The following is a 23,469-nucleotide window of genomic DNA, read 5'->3' on the forward strand; positions in this document are numbered from 1 at the left end:
AGCTGCTAATAGTGGAAGGTAACAGGCTGAAAGGTAAGTATCTAACATGGAGAAAAAGATCTCAGTGTTTCAAGGAAACAACCAAGAAACCATATGTTCAGTTATAAACTGCCAAATAAAACACATCCCAGGTCAAAAAACTCCATGGAAAAGATTTATAAAGATACAGTTTAAAGTACACAAGTTAAACTGCAAATAACAGCAAAAAACTGTAAAAAACTTGCACTTATCTTCCATTCATCTCCCACAGGCAGTGGAATAAATATCCGTTGCTCCAATACAAAACCAAACACACTTTTCAAAGAATGAACTCAGTATTCTTTGAAAAGTGTGTTTGGTTCCGTATTGGAGCAACGGATATTTATTCCACTGCCTGTGGGAGATGAATGGAAGATAAGTGCAAGTTTTTTACAGTTTTTTGCAATTTAACTTGTGTACTTTAAACTGTATCTTTATAAATCTTTTCCATGGAGTTTTTTGACCTGGGATGTGTTTTATTTGGCAGTTTATAACTGAACATATGGTTTCTTGGTTGTTTTTGAGGTCTTTTTCTCCATGTTAGATACTTGCCTTTCAGCCTGTTACCTTCCATTATTAGCAGCTTTATTCTGAATATTTGTTGGTTATTTTTTTGATTTTTTGGATATTCAGCTTGTATATTTTTTTGAATAATTTTCAAAGCCATTCATCTCAGTAAATGGCATTTTACCCAGATAAAGTCACTCTTGGAAACACTGCCATCCCTGAGCATGCTGTTCCATAGCACAAGTACCTTGCAGCCGGGTTATGAGCTGTTCCTGAAGCAGGTTAACATCAGGGGAAGAAACTGGTGCACATATAAGACACTTTTACAACTAGAGACTGTACTTTTCTGTCTCAGCTGGTAGCACTTTCTAAGTGTGTGCCATTTGAAAATTGCCCCATTAATAGCCACTTTCACCTTATACCTTGGAAAGACCAAAATCAAACTACTCCAATGTGTAAAAACCCAGACACACAATGGATGTGAATCAGCCTGTGGCCACCATAAGCCTTTTGACACTATGTCTAATGCCTAACAGCCACTCGTGGGAAGCTGAGTTGTTGTTGGCAAGAGCTGCAGTTAAATTTCTCATGTTGAGAGTGACAAGGCACATATCATTTTTCTAATCAGAGTTTCATCAATTAACTCACTAGAAATAAAACATTTAAAGTAAACTTCTGAGTAGAATGTCACTTGCCTATTTTTCTACCAGCATCTTGCAACTGTTAAGCCTTAATGGCTCTCGTTTAGAACCCCTAATTTTCAAGAAAAATTTCTTGGGTGCATTTATATGTATGCACATAGGATTACCAGATGTCTGGGAAAACCCTCTTTTTAGAGGACGGTCTGGGTTTTGGAAGGCCCTGAGCTAGGGGCTGAATCTGGAGGGCCTCCAAGATTGTGACATGATGACATCACACTCATGCATGCTCCAAGGCCCTCCAGATATGGCCCTGAGCTCTTGGCAGGAGCTGATGTTCATTTGGGGGCAGGGCTGGGGCCACATGTCCTCTTCTTTAATGAGGAAATCTGGTAACCCTATGTGCACATATCTTTTCTTTTTTTTGTCCTCATAATACCAAAGAATCCTCAAGTTATCAAGCTAGGGATCACAGAAATGAATTTTGCACAGGATCCTTAGCAACTGCATGGTTGAAACTTTTTCTAGTCCTGCCATAACATTCAGCAGAGCAAAGTGTGTTTTTTTTTTTTTTTTTTTTTAAAGTTTCATGTTTGTTAAGTATTTACTTCTGTTAATGCAAATTCCTATAAGCCTTTTTCTAGTCTAAGTTATGAGCAGTGCAGCACTTGTGTTTGTTAATCAGTGTTTCCCATGAGGGGCTTCCTTCCATCTTTTTGAGAACTGGCTCATCCCTTTCCTCAACTGCACCAACTACGGCAGGACCTGCTCTATTTCATTCACATACAGAGTAAGAAAGGGAGGGGGTCCTATACTGAACAGAAGAGAAAGAACAATACATAATGTACCTTCCCAGCAAAAAAATACACAACTCCTCTGTGCATTTCCCATTCCTCTTGTCTGTCTTGCTGCTTGGTGCTGGGAATGTGATCTAGACTGATATATTTATAAACCATGCAGAACACTGAAAAACTTGGAAGGCAAGTGTCTGCTCTTTATTCAGGAATAATGCTTAACAGGACAACTGCTTACACCAGTGTTCTTCAATGCAAGGCCTGGGGGCCAGGGCAACCCCTGGAGACATCTACAGCAGCCCTCATCATCATTTTGGCTTTTTTTTCTGCTATTCTGCCTCTCTACAGAAAGGGGAAAGTAGAGGGAGAAAAAGGTCACAAGCTTGAAGGACAGAGCATTTCTCAATTGGTAAGAAAATGCATTTGGAAATGCTCACCTTCCTGAGGATACTTTCAATAAAAAAAATTTTGATGGTAGGATTGAGGGTGGCCTTGGGCAGCAGTGTCACAGCCTTGCATAGGAAGATATTTGGTGGCTCTCCTTCAAATGGCTTTGACTTAAAAATGAATGATGACCACTGGCTTATGCAGTCTCATCTCTGTAAAAACTACCCAAACTTTCAGACTGTTTACAATATATCCATTCCAATGTATCTTCTCTATACCTGTAACTGATGTACATGTAAACTATATTCTACTGGTGCCTTTCAGTACTGTACAGAATTTCTAACATAAAAAAATCTATTATTTCTGTCTTATTCTTTCTAGAATTTCATTTTGTTTTCAAGAAAAGTGTCCATTTCTGGTAGCACTAGACTTAGAAGTCAGGGGCCGATCCTCAAGCTTCTCTCTTCCACAAAATTAGCACCAAACAATTGCTGCAGAATGCTCAAACCAACCAGCAGACCCATTACTGCCATGTTAAAACAGTAGCAGTGATCTGCGGCTCAGCACTAAATGTCATCTTTCTTATCAGTGCCTGAGCGGTGATTGGCTCAGGCACCTGACAGGAAAGGTTGACATTTTTAAAAACCTCCAAATCCCAATGACACGGTGACAAAATTCATCACTGTTCACGTCCCCGCAGATAACCGCAGGAAATAATCCCATGTCACGCTCATGCAGCGGCCCTCTGGTCTAAGACCAGCACCCTAACTGAGACTAGCCCTACCAGCACACGTTCTTGTTCAGCAGAAACTTGTCTAACTTTGTCTTGAATCCTTGGAGGGTGTTTTCCTTTATAACCATTCATACTCTGATTCTTCCCTCTGTCTTTAAAGAATGACATGAAGATGGTTTCCCGCGGGGACGGGAACGGTGATTAATTTTGTCACCGTGTCATTCTCTAAACCAACACGCATGCATCGGCTCTCGGTGCCCCTACAAATATCACCTGAGATACACTCCATCCCACTCCCATACATAGCCCTTGTATTTAGTGACACCCATCCTGTTCCCCACATGACTGACCCTCCCCCTACCACCCTGGGCTCCCCAGCCCTCCTCCCCCCCTCACACAAATTCCCTGTTAGTCCAGTAGTCTCCTCCCTCCAAAAATTTCAGGTAGTCTAATGGGGACCCGCTCACTCTATACACCAAGCCTAGCCCCCTGACCCTTTATCCTGCACAAAACAGGAATGATGCCCACTTGTTCCTGCATCTGGGTGCCATCATCAGTAAAATTGCAATGCCCAATCTCACACAGTGCATCTTGGAATGGAGAGATTCCCTTACATGGTAGACAGGCCCCAGATCATGCTTCCCAGGTTGCACCATGTGGGGACAGGGCACTGTCATTTTGAAGATGATGGCACTCAGAGGCAAGAACAAGTGGGTATCAATCCTGTTTTGTGCAAGATACAGGGTCAGGAGGCTTGGCTTAGGGTCATGAATGGGCAATAGTGGTCCCGCTAGACTACCAGGGATTTTTCTGAGACCGGGAGGAAGGGGACTACTAGCGAGTTTGTGTGTGTGTGTGTATTTGGGAGGGGGCCACCTGGGCACTTTTTTGTATACTAGGGGAAGGGGGTATTAGAAGGGAGGCCATTAAACTACTAGGGGTTTACTATCAGGAGGAGGGCCCACTAGATTACCAGGGAAAACTTTTAAGCTAGGGACAGGAAGGGGAAGCGTATTTAGGTATGGTCGGAGAGAGCCTGCTAGGGTCACTGCACCAAGTAGTCTGGGGTAGGGTGATTGGGTTGGAGGGAGAGAAGAGGTGCCACTAAATAGCTACCTCTCTCAACTAACCCTTTTACCTTGCCCTGGACCTGGTGAAAAGTTTCCCATGCACAACATACATGAGAAACTTTTTTTTTAGAATGGCTGGGAAATACCAAATGACCGCATTAACATGCCATTTAAATGTGGTCTGTGGTAATGGTTTTTGCGCAAGTTAATACTCACACTGAAACCTTTTGAGTATTGCTTGGCCAGTAAAAGTGGGTTAAAGCCATGCTAATGTTTTGTGTATCAGCCCCCTCCCCCGCTCAGTGTGAAAGATAAGTTCCCAGCTGCTTGGGCTACCTGAAAGGCAAGGCACAGAGCAGACTTTAGAACCATTTTAAGATGTCTCCTTTTCTGAGGAATGTGTGTTACTTTAAACTGGGATTGTACCAAATATTCTTATTTGGGTTTGATTTGGTCCTGAATAATGTGTTATGTTAAAGCTCAACGCTCAGTATTCATGTTTGGCTAAATAATATTTTTCATTATCCATATTCATATGAATAGTAAAATATGCTATTCAGTAAAGCTTTACTTTAAACATATATCTCCAGGCAAAACCAAACCAAACCACAAAGTCCTATCATTCTCACTATGGAGATAAGGGTTTGAACTGGGGATAGAGAGGTGGCTGCTGCTGGGCTTTATAATGGGCACTGATGAGGCTAATCTCCAGTATATACTGGGAAACTGTAGTTCATTTTCCTCAGCTTTAGAACTCACTTTTATGCTGGAATGCTATGTGGCTGGCAGTAGAAAATGGTAAAATAAGTTTCATATTGGGCAATTTTATACCAGTACTAGTCCCTATTCCCTTCATACCTAAACAAAAACAATTTAGACAACAATGTACAAGAAATAACATCAGTGCTAAATTATCATTAAGGAAAAAAATCCTTCATTTAATTGATAGCATGTTTGGAATCTTATTTTTGAACAAACTGTTTGCTCAGAATACAAAACTACAGGTGACTTGGGCAGGATAGAAGAAGAAAGACCCTTCGCACCTTCATCCCACATGAGCAAGGGGAAACTTTGCTTGGCTGAGTTTGGATGTTACTGAATCTTTATAATTTCCAAGATCAAGCACATCCAGCCTCAGCGCCAAAAGCTACAAAAGGTGATGGGGGGAGCAGAGACAGAAATACTACTTTGTGGCCTGATGGCATGAGTGGTTTTTGCCGCCTTCAGACTCGTAAATAAATTGGCTTAGTGGTAGCTCTAGTAAATGTAAAAGGAAATTTTCTTCAGTTCTTTTACTTCATTCCAGAGCAATTTACAATGAAAGAATGATTGTGGTAGTCAACATTTCCAAGAGACAAGGGCATGAAAGAAAGCAAACAATTTAATACCATGAATGAGCATCCTTGGATATCACTGCGGAGTCTGGGGGTTCCCTTGGTCTTCCAGTGTTTCACTGATATATTTTTTTATTCTATTCTAGTGCAAGGCAGCAAATTGTGTCCTCAGCACCCAAACTTTATATATAACACACCAACCATGGACTGAGCAAAATAAATATTCCTTGCAAACAGTAGTCCAAGGTTTTAGCTTATGAACTACTAAATAAATACAATATCTTTATGACCAGAAGACAAGGCTCTAGGCGTTGCCTATGTGGTGGCTTTAACCTCCAAATAATAAAAGAGCACAGAAACACCTTTCTGCTAGAGGAAGCAAAGAAGCACTTGGTCATATGAAAATGGGGCTCCTGCCCAGAAAGGTGAATATGAAATGGGCTTCTTATAGCTCCTCACCTTATGGTGCCATAGGCTTCAATACCCACAAACCTGTGTACATAAGGCAACATGTCACAGGTTTATTTTTAGTTTTGAATTGCTGTCTTTTCTAAGTGGAAAGCAGCAGCGTCTTTAGATGGAAGGGTTAGTAGAGCAAATTTCCCTAAACATACAAACTGACGAGGTACTGCTTTTTCACAGTATCTTCTAGAAACGGCATTTCGACAGAAGATCACAATTCTGGTGCAAATTTCATGCTGCAGTAATCCAGCTTTGTGCCTCAGAGAAACAGAGGCCTCCGAAAACTGCCCAAGGATTACAGCTGATAGGATTTTAAGCAGACAGGCAGGAGCATCACACAAACGTCTGAAGAAATGAAAGAGAGCTCTTGGGTAGGGCGACAGCAGCCGCTTACTGGTCATCACCCAGCTGCTGCAGTAATGTCCTACGTCTCTTCTCTAACTCTCCTTCACTAAGTTCACTCTCAGACGTGTCCCAGCCTGTCTGGAAAGAGAAGCAAAGCTGAAGAGTAGTGGTCTTGGGAGAAGGCTAGCCCATCATTTATGTTGCCTTGTTTCCAAAATAACCTTCCTTCCCAAATCTTATAAGCAGGAATAATTTTTTTTTAGCTCTCTTTAGCACTAAAATGTACCTCTACTATCTAGCATAACTTACTTTCTCCTTTGAGATTCGTTTGGGAGATTTGCGATGTGAGTCGGAACGATCAGCATCTTTCTCCTTTTCCCTTTCTCGATTACTCTCTTTTTCATTCTCTTTCCTGCTTTTCTCCTTTTCTCGCTCCACATCACTTTCAGGGCTGTTCTATAAAAGAAAAACAGGCAACAGCTCTAGCCAATGCCAGATGGTTTATGAACAATGTACATCCTGCAATGCTACAGGGTATCTCATTCTTCCACTGTTTGAGACCATCACTTTAGAGTAGGCGGTTCAGTTTCTGGTACCCAAATGTTACAAAAAAAAAAAAAAAAAAAGTTTAAAGAAGGTGTCACAAGTCAGTAGAGAAGACAGAGCCTTACATTTGCAGACTACTGAAACTAGTACTAATTATATTAGAAAAAGAGATTATGTACTTATCCTGGTAAGCTCTTTTCCAGTAGATAGGTGAGGCATTCTAGACCAGGGGTGTCAAAGTCCCTCCTCGAGGGCCCTAATCCAGTTGGGTTTTCAGGATTTCCCCAATCAATATGCATGAGATCTATTTGCATGGACTGCTTTCATTGTATGCTAATAGATTTCATGCATATTTATTGGGGAAATTCTGAAAACCCGACTGGATTGGGGCTCTCGAGGAGGGACTTTGACACCCCTGTTCTAGACAGTAGGGTTATTTTCCCATAGCTGTTTGCTGCTGCTGAAGGAATCCACTCCCGATTTTTCTCTCTGCCTCACTGGGCTCTCTAGCTCTCTACTTCACTGGGCTCTCTAGCTCCACCTACAGTTAGTACCCAAGCACGTAGAGCCACCCAATACACATGAAGTAGAGGCACCTGTAGCAACAGGCTTAAATTGTTCTGCTCTAAACTAAATATTACCATATTATTATTATTATTATTATTAACCGTCAACACTGGCTTCAAAGGAGCTCAGAAACTACTCCCCAATAAATTGAAACATATACATATACAAATTCTTCCCAGCCTACAAGGGCTGACAGGCCTTCAGGGAATGACAAACAGATATGAGTGCTTTACAAGTGGGTTGGAGTTAGGACTGAAAAGCAGCTTCAAAGAAGTGGGCTTTTAGCATGGATTTGAATAATGCCAGAGAAGGAGCAGAGTCAGGAGATGGCGGTAGAGTCCTCCTTTTAAATAAATAAATTTTTGTGCTGACGGCAATGCAGCTGAAGGATTTTCTAAAATAATATCCAAGCTATAACTTTTTAATGGCTGACAGTGATTAATACTGGATTATGATATGCATTTTTGGAGGGAGACACATCAGAGTGTTAAATTTTTTTAAATTGCACTGAGGCAAGGACAAAAGAAAAAGCCAGACAATAGACTTCTCAGTACATAAGCATCACCATACTAACACAGACCATAGGTTTCCAATAGTGGCCAATCCAGGTCTCCAGTACCTGGCAAAATCCTGAAAGACTAGGTCAGCAGTGGCTTCCTTCTCACACGCATGTTAACAAAATCTAGCAGAGATAGCCAGGATTGCGCATTTACAGTACCTCAGTAACTCCCTTACCGATTTCTGTCTCTTTTTCTTGCTTTTCTTTTTCTGTTTTTTGGTTTTCCTGGAGCTGTGATCTACAAATAAAAACACAGCAACATTGATTTCTCACTAAGCTAATGAACACCGCGCCCCCCCCATGACCAGGCATCCACTCCTAGTGACCAAGCGAGAGGTACTGAGCATCCCCGTTCTCAAGTGAAGTTACTCACCTGTAGCAGCTATTCTTTGAGGTCAGTAGGACTTGCATTCTCACATATAGGGGGACATCATCCAATGGAGTCCTGGCACATATGCTGCCTAGTGTTTAAGGAAAAATCTCAAAGCCTTTGACGTACCACCCAACTTGGGTGCATGAGACCAGCAGTGCTGTAATAAAGCAGATAGAAAGCAACTCCTTATGGAGTAGGGAGGGATTGTGAGACTACATGTCCTGCTGCTACAGGGTGAGTAACTTTGTTTTTTCTGAAGACAACAGGACATTGTAGCTCAGATATGGGAATCCCCAGCTACCAGGCTCACCAAAAACACCTACGAAGGGCCAATAAGAACTTGCAATGGAAAGGCCAATTAAACACCAATCTAAACTTCTAAACTTATATACAATATAACAATACAATACAGTGTCTTATATACCGACATTTTCTGCAAGTCAGAACAAGTTTTTAAGTTACACTGTTTGCAGTAGCATTACTTTAAGAAGGAGGGTTGAATGGTAAAAAAGTAACTATAGTGAAAATAGGTATGACTTATTGTGAGGGAACAGCCTGGAACAGAAGATAGATGGGTCTAGGAGGGTGGAGTTGGATTCTAGACCCCCAAACAAACTTTGCAGACCTGTCTGACAAAACCAACTGTTACATTGGGAATCTCACTCTCGGCAGTAATGAGAAGTGAATGTGGGGACTGAAGACCATGTTGCAGTTTTGCAAATCTCAATGGAGACTGATCTCAAGTGGGCTATCGACACAGCCATGGCTCTAACATTATGAGCCATGACATGACCATCTAGAGAAGAGTTTCTCAACATGTGATATGCGTAACCCAAGGGGTACACGAGCTGCTTGGAGGGGTACGAGGTGCGGGTCTCCTGTCCCCATTCCTCCAGTGGCATGCTCCCCTCTGCCAAAGAGCCTTCAAGTCCACACGTTCAGGAAGGTCCTGTCGGCTCCACCCACTTTGACACGTTTGATTCAGATGTTAAGACTGATTCAGGGATTTCTTGAAGAGTATAGTTTTTATTTCTTTTCTGAACAACTTGTAGTCTGGGGTGGTTATCAGTAGGTTGGAGATTTGGTTATCTAGTTTTGCTGCTTGAGTGGCTAGGAGGCCATCATATCGTTTTTTTTCCGTTTGATTTCTTTGATTGGAGGGTGTGTGAATGGGGTGTGTGTTTTTCTATGTCTGGTTGAGGTTGTTTGGATAAGGCAGTTGTTCAGGTAGATTGGGCCATCTCCATTTAAAGATTTAAATAGCATACAGTAGAATTTAAATAGTATTCTTTCTTGAATTGATAGCCAGTGTGAGTTGATGTATGCTTCTGTAACATGGTCATGTTTCCTCAATGAGTAGATGAGTCTTAGAGCTGTATTTTGGATTGTCTGTAGTCATTGTTGCAGGGCAGGGGAGGTAGAGGATGTTGCAGTAATCCAGTAGACCTAGGATTAGGGATTGAACTATAAGCTGGAATTGTGTTTTCAAAAAATATTTGTTTTATTCTTCAGTATAGTTCCGATAGCTCCTTACACTTCCATCTACTTTTCCTGCAATGATTTTAGCCCTCTAGAAAATAATTCTTCCATTTGACCTTCAAACCAAGATGTCACAACTTGAAAACCTCTGTCCATGGAGAGATTTCTTCAAAACTCGGAACAGAAAATAATCCCAGAAAGCCAGGTCAGGACTGTAGGGTGGGATGCTTCAGCTGCTGAAACCCACTTTCTCAGATGGCAGTCTGTGATTGTTGTGATATGCGCACTGGCACATTGTCATGAAGAAGCAGCACACCTGCTGTGAGTTTTCCTCATCTTTTCTCCTTGATTGACACCTGCAAAGCAACCATTGTGTTGGCGTAACTCTCCCCGGTTATGGTTGTCTTGTGTGGCATGAACTCCAGAAGCAAAAGTCCGTCATCATCCCAGAAGACAGTTGCCAAGACTTTGCCTGCAGATTTTTTTTGTCTTGAACTTTTTGGGGATATGGGATGATTTGTGCTTCCACTGCATTGACTCCATTTTGAGCTCAGGATCTCTGTGATAGACCCCAGTCACCAAACAAAAAAACTTGGTCTTCATGGAGCATCTCCAAGTTCTCCTCACAGCACTGGAGCCTCATGGCCTTCTGACATGGCATCAGCATTCTTGGAACCCATCTTGCACTAACCTTGGATGTGCCCAACTTTTCATGAATTATTTTCCAAACTGTACCTGCTGAGATGCCCATTTCTTCAACTATTCGGGAAACAAAATTAAATCTTCAACTTTCTTGCACATTTCTGTGGAAGTTGCTTCCACAGGCTGTCTAGAGTGAGGGTCATCTTCAATGGACTCTCTATCCCACTTAACTGCTTGCTCTAAAATTTTACTTTGTACAATGTTAGGGCAGACTCATCATAAACTGCAGTCATGTGTTCGTATATCTCCTTTGGCTTTTTCCCTTCTTTTGTGAGAAATTCTATCACTGAATGGTGCTCCAAATCTAGCAGTTTCTTACTTGTTTCGCACAAGGACTTTCCTGACATCTTGACTTTTGGAATGTAAGGCTTGCAGTGAACTGCAACTGTGCATGCATGAGTAACATTGAGACATACTTGATTCAACATGCCTGCTACTTTCTTTTGCATTCAGGTAGATAAATTATCCCAGGACAAGCAGGCAGCATATTCTTAACACATGGGTGACGTCACCGACGGAGCCCTCGGTACGGACCTTTTTAACTAGAAGTTTCTAGTTGGCCGCACCGCGCGTGCGCGAGTGCCTTCCCGCCCGACGGAGGAGTGCGTGGTCCCCAGTTTCTTCGTTTCCGCGGAGCGAAGAAGACGCGTGTATTTTTTCAACGGCCGTTGAAATCACTTTTTGCCTTCCCGCTCGCGCTTTTTTTCTAAATTTTTCTCCCTCTACCTTCGGGTTTCCTTTTTATTTGAATTGCAAAAAAAAAAAAAAAAACTTTGATTTTTTTCCTTTTTCTTTCGTTTTTGCCCCGGCGGGGCCTGTTGCCATTATACAGGCCTCGGACTTCGATTTTACGGAGGCTATCTTCCCCTTCATGCCCCCGCAGGTCGGTTTTAAGAAGTGCCAGCGGTGTGCACGCCCGATCTCCGTATCTGACCCACACAATTGGTGTTTGCAGTGCCTGGGTCCGGAGCATCGGGCGGACTCCTGCACCCGCTGTGCCACTTTGCAAAAACGAACTCTTAAAAACCGAAGAATCCAACAAACTCTTCTCTTCGGCACCGAGTCGGCGATGGACTCCTCACCTTCAACGGCGGTACCGCAAAAATCGGCACCGTCAACCTCGACACCGACCGACCCCGCATCGGCGCCACTGGCGCCAGGTAAGCCGGCTAAGAAGCCTTCCTCTTCCCTCGAGCGCCCTCCTGCTACGGTGGCGACACCGTCCCTACCGGCATCGCACCGGTCCCGTAAACGCTCCGCCCCGATATCGGTGAGTGCCTCGTCATCGGCCTCCTCATCGCCGGGGCGTGGAGCGGCATCCAAGGAACCGAAGAAAAAGAAAGCGGTTCCGATGCCACCCCTAGATGACCGTATCTCGGCCATTCTGCAAGCTCAGCTTCAGGAGCAGTTGAAGAAACAACTTGAACAACTGCTACCCTCTATCCTGGCACCGCTCCTTCCGGTACCAGACCGGCCCGAGCCCCGCACCGAGCCCCCGGTGTCCACTCCTTCGGTACCGGTAAACACCTCTATGCCGATCCTTTCGGCCCAACAACTTCATGGTGATCCAGTGGTTCATTCTCTACCCACAGTGGATCCCCCTCGGCACCAGGCGGTACGGCACTCTTCTCGGGACCGAGAACGACGCCGATCGTCCTCCCCCGGTACCGTTTCGGTGCGCTCTGGTAAATCTTTGTCCAAGACTCGCCACACCGCACCCTCCACCCCGGTGTCTCGACATGCACCAGAGGTCAGGGACCCTGATTTATGGGAGGAGACTCCCCTCGGTACCGAGGAGGATCCCTCCTCATCTGATGAGGAACCATCGGCACCTGATGCCACCTCTAAACCTGAACAGTCCTCTTTTTCTAAATTTCTGAGGGAAATGTCTGCTGCTCTGTCCCTTCCCCTGGAATCTGACTCCAAACAGTCCCAAGCCTTTTTAGAAGCCTTAGACTTTGAGCAACCTCCTAAGGAGTTCCTCAAGCTTCCCGTGCATGACATCCTACGGGAAACATTCTACAAAAACTTGGAAAATCCCCTCACGGTACCGGGAGCTCCCCGTAAACTGGACAACCTTTACCGTGTCATCCCTATTCCTGGATTCGACAAATCTCAATTGCCCCATGAGTCCCTTCTGGTGGAATCCACCTTGAAAAAGACTCAGGGCTCCAGTGTCTATGCCTCTACCCCTCCTGGCAGAGAAGGTAAGACCATGGACAAGTTTGGCAAGAGGCTTTACCAAAATGCCATGCTTGCCAACAGGGCAAACAACTATTCCTTCCATTTTTCCTTCTATCTCAAACACTTGGTCCAACAGCTGTCTGCCCTCCAGAAGTACCTACCTGAGCGCAAGGTCCCGCTATTCCAACAGCACATCTCTGGCCTTCTCCAAATGCGCAAGTATATGGTCCGCTCGATATACGACTCCTTCGAGCTCACCTCTCGGGCCTCTGCCATGGCCGTAGCCATGCGTCGCTTGGCCTGGCTCAGAGTCTCCGACCTGGACATCAACCACCAGGACCGTCTGGCCAACGCCCCCTGTCTCGGGGATGAGCTTTTTGGAGAGTCACTGGATTCCACCACCCAGAAACTCTCTGCCCATGAGACCAGGTGGGACACCCTGATCAAGCCGAAAAAGAAGGCACCGCCTACCCGACCTTATCGGCCACAAACATCTTATCAACGGAGGTTCTCAGCCAGGCCACTCAATCCGCCTCCCCAGCAATCTAGGCGGCCCCGTCAACAGCAACATCACGCTCAGGCTCGATCTCAGGCCTCTCAACCCTCTAAGCCTCCTCAGCCTACTAAACAAACTCAGCCCTTTTGACTCTTCTCTCCAGGGCATAGCCAGTCATCCACCCTTGCTACCTCTTCCACAACCCATCGGAGGTCGTCTCACCATTTTCTCCAGCCGTTGGGAAATCATTACGTCGGACCAGTGGGTCCTCAACATCATCCGCCACGGCTACTCTCTCAACTTCCAGACTCTACCTCCGGACAACCTTCCCGTAGAGTCTGCTTCAAACTCATCTCAAACCCCCCTCCTCCTGAGGGAGGTTCAATCCCTCCTCCTTCTCAATGCCATCGAAGAAGTACCTCAAGATCAAAGGGGGCAGGGATTCTACTCCCGCTACTTCCTGGTACCCAAAAAGACGGGAGACCTCCGTCCCATTCTCGATCTCAGGGACCTCAACAAGTGTCTGGTCAAGGAGAAGTTCAGAATGCTCTCCCTTGCCACGCTCTACCCTCTTCTTTCTCAACACGACTGGCTATGTTCCCTGGACCTCAAAGAGGCCTACACTCACATCTCCATCAATCAAAATTCTCGCCGCTACCTGCGGTTCCAGGTGCTGCACCACCACTATCAGTACAAGGTGCTACCGTTCGGCCTCGCTTCCTCACCCAGGGTCTTCACCAAGTGCCTTATAGTGGTAGCGGCCTTCCTCAGGTCTCACAACCTCCAGGTGTTCCCCTACTTGGACGATTGGTTGGTGAAAGCACCTTCATCTCAACTCGTGCTACAAGCCACTCATCACACCATCTCTCTCCTCCACCTCCTGGGGTTCGAGATCAACTACCCCAAGTCACACTTGCTTCCCACCCAGCGACTTCAATTCATTGGAGCAGTTCTGGACACCACGCTAATGAGGGCCTTTCTCCCCTCCGATCGCCAGCGAACTCTGCTCCATCTCTGCCGTCAGGTTCTCAGGCACCCCTCCATCCCTGCCCGACAGATGATGGTCCTACTGGGTCACATGGCCTCGACGGTGCATGTCCTTCCTCTGGCACGCCTCCACCTTCGTACGCCTCAGTGGACTCTCGCCAACCAATGGTCACAGACTACGGACCTTCTTTCTCATCCCATATCTGTGACATCATCTCTTCAGCAATCTCTCCAATGGTGGTTGAACTCCTCAAATCTTTCCAGGGGTCTGCTTTTTCATCTGCCCCCCCACTCTATGATCATCACCACAGATGCGTCCCCCTACGCATGGGGAGCTCACCTAGGAGATCTACGCACCCAGGGTCTTTGGACCCCACAGGAGCGTCGTCATCACATCAATTTCCTGGAACTCAGAGCCATGTTCTACGCCCTCAAGGCTTTCCAACATCTCCTCTGCCCTCAAGTCCTCCTCCTCTGCACGGACAATCAAGTCGCCATGTACTACATAAACAAGCAAGGCGGTACCGGATCTCGCCCCCTTTGTTTGGAGGCTCTGCGCATCTGGACCTGGGCCACGGACCGCAATCTCTTTCTCAGGGCGGTCTATATCCAGGGCGAACAGAACTCTCTGGCCGACAATCTCAGTCGCATCCTTCAACCCCACGAGTGGACGTTGGACCCCCCCGACTCTGCTCTCCGTCTTTGCTCGATGGGGCACTCCGCAGGTGGACCTCTTTGCAGCTCCTCACAATCATCAGCTGCCCCAATTCTGCTCCAGACTCTTCTCTCCTCACCGTCTGGCCCCGGATGCATTCCTGCTCGATTGGAGGGATCGGTTCCTGTATGCCTTCCCTCCACTTCCTCTGATGTTGCGGACCTTGTCCAAACTCCGCAAGGACAACGCCACCATGATTCTCATCGCACCTCGGTGGCCTCGCCAACACTGGTTCTCCCTCCTGCTCCAACTCAGCTCCAGGGAGCCCATTCCTCTTCCTGTGTTTCCTACTCTACTTACGCAACAGCATCAGTCTCTGCTACATCCCAATCTGTCTTCGCTCCACCTGACAGCTTGGTTTCTCTCGGGCTGACCTCTCCGGAGAACCTATCTCAACCGGTCCGCCTCATTTTGGACGCGTCCAGGAAACCGGCCACTCTCCAATGTTACCATCAGAAGTGGACCAGATTTTCCTCCTGGTGTCTCCGGCATCATCAGGAACCCACCTCCTTAGCGATGGAAACTGTCTTGGAATATTTGCTCTCTCTGTCCAACGCTGGCCTCAAAACTACCTCCATCAGAGTCCACCTCAGTGCCATCACTGCGTTTCATGAGCCTATTTTCGGAAAACCTCTCACGGCTCATCCTCTGGTTTCCAGATTCATGAGAGGCCTCTTCAACATCAAACCGCCTCTCAAGCCTCCTCCTGTCGTCTGGGACCTGAATGTGGTTCTCTCAGCTCTTATGAAACCTCCATTTGAGCCTCTTGCCACAACTTCTCTCAGGCTTCTAACCTGGAAGGTGCTTTTCCTAATTGCCATCACCTCTGCCAGGAGGGTTAGCGAACTACATGCACTGGTTGCCGACCCACCTTTCACTGTTTTTCACCATGACAAGGTTGTTTTGCGTACCCACCCTAAATTCCTTCCCAAGGTGGTCTCAGCTTTTCACCTCAACCAGTCCATTGTGCTGCCCGTCTTCTTCCCTAAGCCTCACTCGCATCCTGGGGAACAGGCGTTGCACACGCTGGATTGTAAGCGTGCCCTTGCTTACTATCTTGATCGTACCAGAGCTCACCGAACAGCCCCTCAGCTCTTTTTGTCTTTCGACCCCAACCGTTTGGGTCGTCCTGTCTCCAAACGGACACTTTCAAATTGGCTTGCTGCCTGTATTGCTTTCTGCTATGCTCGGGCCGGTCTCTCACTGGAAGGAACTGTCACGGCCCACAGAGTCCGAGCTATGGCTGCTTCCGTGGCTTTCCTCCGCTCCACGCCCATCGAGGAAATCTGCAAGGCGGCCACTTGGTCCTCAGTTCACACGTTCACTACTCACTACTGTCTGGATGCATTCTCCAGACGGGATGGACACTTCGGCCAATCTGTGTTACAAAATTTATTTTCCTAATGGCCAACCATCCCACCTCCCTCTTTGTTAGCTTGGAGGTCACCCATGTGTTAAGAATATGCTGCCTGCTTGTCCTGGGATAAAGCACAGTTACTTACCGTAACAGGTGTTATCCAGGGACAGCAGGCAGATATTCTTAAGTCCCACCCACCTCCCCGGGTTGGCTTCTTAGCTGGCTTATCCTAACTGGGGACCACGCACTCCTCCGTCGGGCGGGAAGGCACTCGCGCACGCGCGGTGCGGCCAACTAGAAACTTCTAGTTAAAAAGGTCCGTACCGAGGGCTCCGTCGGTGACGTCACCCATGTGTTAAGAATATCTGCCTGCTGTCCCTGGATAACACCTGTTACGGTAAGTAACTGTGCTTTATTGAATGCCCCTCTTAGCAAGCATCAAGCGGTTCAAAAAGAGCTTTTATCAGCTGGGTGAAGATAACATCGAGATCGCATGACACAGTGGGAAGTCTGATTGGGGTTTTGTAAGAAGCAAACCTCTCATGAATCAAACAACTAGAAGTTGTATAGAGATGGGCTTACTGTACTTTTCACAGTGATGATAAATGCTAATTGCATTGAAGTGAACCCTTATGGAATTGGTTTTGAGACTAGACTCAGAAAGATGTAGAAGGTATTCAAGAAGTTTTTGTGTAAGGCAGGAAAAATGATCTAGGGCCCTGCCTTCACACCAGAAGGCAAACCTCTTCCATTTAAAATTATATGACCTCTTGGTGGAATCTTTTCTAGAAGAAAGCAGGACTCTGGAGTAGTGCTGCCCGATTCATGATTCGAATCGGTTCACCAATTCACTTCGGGTGAATCGATTCAAAACAAACAAACAAACAAAAAATCGGTTCCCGATTCGTCTGACCTTCCCCCCTCGCCCCCTAAAGCAGGAGCGGCAGCGCTGCTCTTGATGGTTGGCCGCTGCCGCACCTGCTTTAGAGGGCGAGGGGGAGGGTCAGTCGGGAAGTGCTGCTATCCGGCTTCTCCCCTGGCATCCGTTTCCCTCCCCTGGCGTTCGGCTTCCCCCCCTGGCCTCCCACTGGTGTCCGGCTTCCCATTGGCCTCCCCACACTGTTTACCTATGAGGAGCAGCTTGCACACAAGATCGCGATGCTAGTGATCTTTGCACTGCTTCAGAGCTGTTTCCTCTGCCGCAATCCTGCCTCTGACATCAGAGAAGGGGCGGGACAAAGGCAGAGGAAACAGCTCAGAAGTAGTGCAAAGATCGCTAGCATTGCTATCTTGTCTGCAGGCTGCTCCTCAAAGGAAAACAGTGTGGGGAGGCCAATGGGAAGCCGGACACCAGTGGGAGGCCAGGGGGAACATGCAGGCCTTCCGGGGGAGAGGGTGTGAGCAGTCCTTTGGGGTGGGGGGGACAGGCCTTCAGGGAGGACAGGCAGGCAGGCCTTCAGGGGTGGGATGCAGGCCTTTAAGGGAAGGATGACAAGCCTTCAAGGGGGGAGACAGTAGTGCTGCCCGATTCATGATTCGAATCGGTTCACTGATTCAAATCAGGTGAATCGATTCGAATTGGTTTGTTTTTTTATAAAAACCGGACTCACCGATTCAGCCGCAAGACAAGTTCGGGGAACTTCGGGCTATTTCATGCCGCCGGCCGCCAGACTCTTCCCATCTAATGTAAATTCTGGTTTTGTGAAACAGGAAGTTACATCGGAAGAAACAAAAGGATTGGTGGGAGAGTCAAGCGGTGAGCAAGTGGACCTCGTGCAGCAGACCTCGGCACTCGGCAGCAACAAATACTAGATTTGGCTGACTCTCCGCATTTCTCCTCTCTTCCCTGCGATTTAATATCCAGTCCAGGCAGTAAGTAAATACATCAGCAGGGGGGCTGGTGAGCCTTGGGGGCTGGAGATGGAAGCTGAAATCGGCAGGGGAGGCTGGGGATGGAAGCTGAAATCGGCAGGGGGACTGGTGAGTCTTGGGGGCTGGGGTTGGAAGCTGAAATCGGCAGGGGGGCTGGGGCTGGAAGCTGAAATCGGCAGGGGGGCTGGGATGGAAGCTGAAATCGGCAGGGGGGCTGGTGAGTCTTGGGGGCTGGAAGCTGAAATTGACAGGGGGGCTGGGGTTGGAAGCTGAAATCGGCAGGGGGACTGGTGAGTCTTGGGGGCTGGGGATGAAAGCTGAAATCGGCAGGGGGGCTGGGGATGGAAGCTGAAATCAGCAGGGGGGCTGATGAGTCTTGGGGGCTGGGGATGGAAGCTGAAATTGGCACGGGGGCTGGGGTGGAAGCTGAAATCAGCAGGGGGGCTGGTGAGTCTTGGGGGCTGGGGATGGAAGCGGAGAATTGGCAGGGGCCTGGAAAAACTGAGAATCAGGCAGGGGGGCTGGGGAAACTTTGGGGATGATTTGCTTTGGGGAAGTTGTGAATCTATGTTTCTAACTAATTTTACAGCTATGTTATAGTTTGGATGTTCAAGGGGGGACAGGCCTTCATGGGGAGGTGCAGGCCTTCAGGGGGGACAGGCAGGAAGGCAGGCTTTTGGGGGGATGCAGGCCTTCAAGGGGGGACAGGCCTTTAAGGGGGAGACAGGCCTTCAAGGATGGTGGCACAAGCCTTCAGGGGGGACAGGCAGGCCTTTAGGGGTGGTGTGAAGGCCTTCAGAGGGAGGTGCAGGCCTTTAGGGGGTAACAGACCTTCAGGGGAGGGGGGTCCTGGTGTAGAAGAACACGGAGGGAGGGAAGGGGGGTTCAAAGTGATGTGCATATGCCAGACTTTGGGGGGGAAGAAATAATGGGTCTGAAAATAGAGGAGAGGGAGAAAGATGATGGACAATGGGATTTAGGGAGGGAAGGAACAAAAAGGGAGAGAAGTTGGACACAAGGGATGGTGTGGAGGGGGGATAGAGATACTGAATAGTAAGGTAGTTGGGAAAAGAAAGGGAGAGATGGTGGACCCTGGGGTGGTGGGGAAGGAGGGAGACTTGCTGGATGAAAGGGTAGTTAAGAAAAGGTGGATCTGTGGAGGGAGATGAAAAAAAGGAAAGATTCCAGACCTCCTGGGGAGGGAAGGGAACGAAAGGAAAGGAGAGGACAGAGATGGCAGATGGATGGTTAGCATGCAGAAAGAAGAAAGGAGACCCTGGCAAGCAAGTTATCAGAAGACAACCAGAGCCTGGGACCAACATGATTTGAACAATGACCAGACAACAAAAGGTAGAAAAAATAATTTTATTTTTTGTTTTGTGATTACAATATGTCAGATTTGAAAAGTGTATCCTGCCAGAGCTGGTGTTAGAACGCAAACGTGAGCTAGGATTTAACAGAGAGAGGAAAAGTCTTTTTTGTTTGTTTATTTTGTTTACACCACAGCGCCAGTGTGGTTAGAAGGCAAAGGGGGTGAAGAGGCTATAAAATAAACCCACCAGGATGTTTGAAAAAAACAAAACACCCAATTGGGCAGGAAAAGCGAATCGAATCGAAAAACCAATTCAATAGGCTGAATCGAATCAATTTTTTTCCCCCTGAATCGGGCAGCACTACTCTGGAGACCCCTTCGTGCAACTGAAGAAATGCCAACTCTTCACTCTCAGCATCCAAACCATGAGGGCCAGGGATTGGATTTTGGGATTCAAAAGATATCACTCATTCTGAGTAATGAAGATTGGAAAGAAGTCCAGCCTCCAGGGATCTTCGGAGGCTAACTCCAGAAGTAGAGATAACCAAATGTGTCTCAGTCAATATGGTGCAATGGGGATCATGGTTCCCCGGTCCTGCTTGAGTTCTGCAAAGTCTTCCTCACAAAAGAGAGGATTACATTACATTACATTACATTACATTAGTGATTTCTATTCCGCTTGTGCCTTGCGGTTCTAAGCGGATTACAAGTTAGAAGACTGGACATTTCCAGTAGCATTGCAGTACATATAATCAAGAATGCGTTAAGTTACAATTGTTGTTCTGGACTTTTCCAGGATAAATTGGTAGTAGATATTAGATAGTGATAGGTTGTTTAGACGAATAGAGATAATATTGTCCGGATTCTGCTGTTTAGACGAATAGAGATAATACTGTCCGGATTCGGGTGTTGCTGGTGGTGGTGTTAGGGTAGTCATGAGAGCATTTTCTGATACTTTTGTGAGGTTATGATGATGTGAAATGTTTTTTGAAGAGATGAGTTTTGATTTCTTTTCGGAATGCTTTAATGTCTATTGATTTGGTCAGTAGATTGGTGATGGTAGTATCGATCTTTGCTGCCTGTGTCGCTAAAAGGCTGTCATATAGTTTCTTTCGTCGTGTTCCTTTGAGAGGGGGGTGAGTGAATAGGCTCTGAGTTCTCCTTAATCTGTGTGAGAGGTTACGGTGTAGTCTGTTGTTTAGGTAGCTGGGTGCTGTTCCATGTATTACTTTGTATAGTAGACAGTAGAATTTGAACTGGGATCTTGCTTTTATTGGTAGCCAGTGTGAATCTAGGTATGCTTTGGTGATGTGGTCATATTTGCCTAGTGAGTAGATGATTCTGAGGGCTGTGTTCTGAACTGTCTGTAATTGTTTTATCATGTAATTTGGGCATGATAGGTATAGGCTGTTACAGTAATCTACAATACTCAGTACTAGGGATTGTACTAATATCTTGTATTGATCTTTGTTGAAGAATTTTCTTATTTTTCTTAGGTTACGTATTGTGAAGAATGCTCTTTGGATGATTTTGTGGATTTGAGACTGCATTGTGCAGTTTCTGTCTAGTTGAATTCCCAGGATCTTGAGTGTGCTTTGCATTGGGTACTTGATTGTATTTACTTCTAGTTCTGTGAGAGAAGGTTTTTTTTCCCTTTCCAGTAGTAGGAATTTAGTTTTTTTCCGAGTTCAGTTTTAGTTTATGACTTGACATCCATTTTTCTACCGTTTCCATTATCATTTTCAGGTGGTTTGTGGATAAGGGGTCTTGAATATTAAAGGGTAGGAGGATAGTTATATCATCTGCGTAGCTGAATGATACTGTGTTTAGGGCGTCTAGGGTTATGCCTAGGGATGCTATGAAGAGGTTAAATAATATGGGTGATAATGGTGATCCTTGTGGTACTCCACATGGGTTTGACCATGGTTCGGATATGTGCTCTTTTGATTTGACTTTGTATGTTCGTGTTTTGAGGAAGCTTTGGAACCATTTGTGAACATTACCTGAGATTCCTATTGCGTCTAATATCTGGAGTAGTGTGTGATGGTCAACTAGGTCGAATGCCGCAGAAAGATCGAGTTGAATGAGAAGCAGCTTGTTTCCTTTGCTGAGGTGTTGTCGTGCAATGTCTAATAGTGATACCAGTAGAGTTTCTGTGCTATGGTTGGATCTGAATCCAGATTGTGATGGATGTAGTATGTGATGGTCTTCAAGGTAGTTGGAGAGGTGTTGTGCGACAAGGCCTTCTGTTATTTTAATGTATAGAGGGATTGAAGCGATTGGTCTATAGTTTGCAGGATTATCTATAGGACCTTTGGGATCTTTTAGGATAGGTGTAATTATGATTTCTCCTAATTCCGGTGGGAAATGACCTTCACTTAGTGTTGTTTGAAGCCATAGTGTGAGGCTAGCTTTAAATTTGGTGGAAGCTGTTGCTAGTAAGTATGAGGGACAGTTGTTCAAGTCACATGAGGATTTGCTGTATTTTTTGTAAAGCCTGTTCAAGTCTGACCATTGTATCTTTGGGAAGTTTGTCCATATCCTGTCTGCTGGTATTGCTTCATCTGTTTTGGGATTGATTCGTATTTCTTCTATGTTGGTTCTTGAATTGTTGAATGTGGATCTGGTTGTGATGATTTTGTGTTTGAAGTGATCCGCTAATTGGGTGGCTGTGGGAGTTTGGTTTCCTTGGGTGGCGAGAAATGGTTTGGTATCGGTGAGATTTCTTAAGATGTCAAAAAGTATTCTTGTATCTGGTTTTTCGGTGCTGATGAGTTTGGAGTAGTAGTTTTTTCGTTTTTCCTTCAGTTTGGTATTGTATTGTTTGATTAGGATTTTCCATTCATCTTTGATGTGGTTGTGTTTTTGTTTTTTCCATGACCTTTCTAATTGTCTGCATTTTCTTTTTAGTTGTAGAAGTTCGTCGTCGAACCATTTATTAGATGGTCTGTCTATTTTGTTTTTGTTTTTTATTGGAGCAAGTTCGTTTAGTGTGGATTCACTGAGGGTCCGCCAGCTGTTTATGAATTCTTTGGGGTTGTTGGGGTCGATTTCGGGGTCAACTGTGTTCCAGAATGTGTGAGGTTCGATTTTCGGTCTGAATTTGATGAGTGTTTTCTTTGGGATGGGTTTGTTGTTATTTTGAGCCCAATTGATGGTGAATGAATATTTGAAATGGTCTGACCATAGAGTAGGGTGCCAGGACCCGTTTGAGATGTAGATGTTTTGTGTGTTTTGATTTGGAGATGAGTAAGCTGCTATATCAAGTTGATGACCTTTTTCGTGTGTGGGTTCTGGGTTGAGAATTTGATAGGATAAAGTGTTGAGGTATGAGAGTATATCTGTTGTTTGTTTGGATGATTGATCTTCTAAGTGGAGATTTAAGTCTCCGAGGATCAGGTTATGTGTGGAGGAGAGTGAGTTCTGGAAGATGAATTCTTCAAGTTCTTGTTTTGAAGTGTTCCATTTACCTGGTGTAATGTAGCAAATAAGACAGTTCAGGTTTCCATTGAGTGATTTGTCAGATATTTGGCAGGCTAGCAGATCAAGATAAGGGGTGGAGTGCTTGGTCAGTACGTCGATGTTGAGATTGTTTTTTGTTATGATTGCTAGACCTCCTCCTCTTCTGTTTTCTCGACATACTACTTCAAGTTTATATCCTTTGGGGCAGAATTCTGTGATGCTTGGATCTGACTCAGAGGTGAGCCATGTTTCGGTTAGGAAGAGACAGCCTAGATTGTCTTTGGTCATCCAATCTTTGATTAGTTCTGCCTTTGGGCTGACGGATCTGATGTTCATATATGCGCAAGCAATTGTAGTGTATTTTGTGGTTGGTGTAGTGGTTGTATTGATGATAGTTCTTTGTGAGGTTTGATATTTTTGTGTGTTTGAGTTAGGTTTTGGTGGGGGTCTTTTTCCCCAGATGGTGGGGATGCTGGCTTGGCTGGATAGTGGGCATGGAGTTAGCGTTCTAGTGGTATGCAGTTTTCTGGTATGTTGAACAGGTCTGTGTGTTGTTGTTAGTATAGGGAT

The 23,469-nt window shown here is 45.8% G+C and overlaps 1 protein-coding gene across 8 annotated transcripts in view; it reads right to left on the bottom strand.

Moving 5' to 3' along the window:
• Window positions 1-1,723: 1,723 nt before the first annotated feature.
• The window catches only part of PRPF40B (pre-mRNA processing factor 40 homolog B), a 303,400-nt gene continuing 281,654 nt past the window's right edge, over window positions 1,724-23,469 (bottom strand). For 6 of the 8 annotated variants that reach the window (XM_033935781.1, XM_033935779.1, XM_033935783.1 and 3 more), the window contains 3 exons: window positions 8,137-8,198; window positions 6,598-6,744; window positions 5,065-6,426 (listed from right to left, as the gene is read on the bottom strand). In XM_033935781.1, the coding sequence (XP_033791672.1) occupies window positions 6,334-6,426; window positions 6,598-6,744; window positions 8,137-8,198 (302 nt within the window). In that variant the 3' untranslated portion in view covers window positions 5,065-6,333. Of the gene's footprint in view, window positions 2,300-5,064; window positions 6,427-6,597; window positions 6,745-8,136; window positions 8,199-8,333; window positions 8,422-23,469 lie in introns of those variants that run through there. The other 2 variants (XM_033935778.1, XM_033935784.1) reach the window with 2 other exon arrangements.

The sequence above is a fragment of the Geotrypetes seraphini genome, chromosome 3 (assembly GCF_902459505.1).
Source record: "Geotrypetes seraphini chromosome 3, aGeoSer1.1, whole genome shotgun sequence".
Lineage (NCBI taxonomy): Eukaryota > Metazoa > Chordata > Amphibia > Gymnophiona > Dermophiidae > Geotrypetes > Geotrypetes seraphini.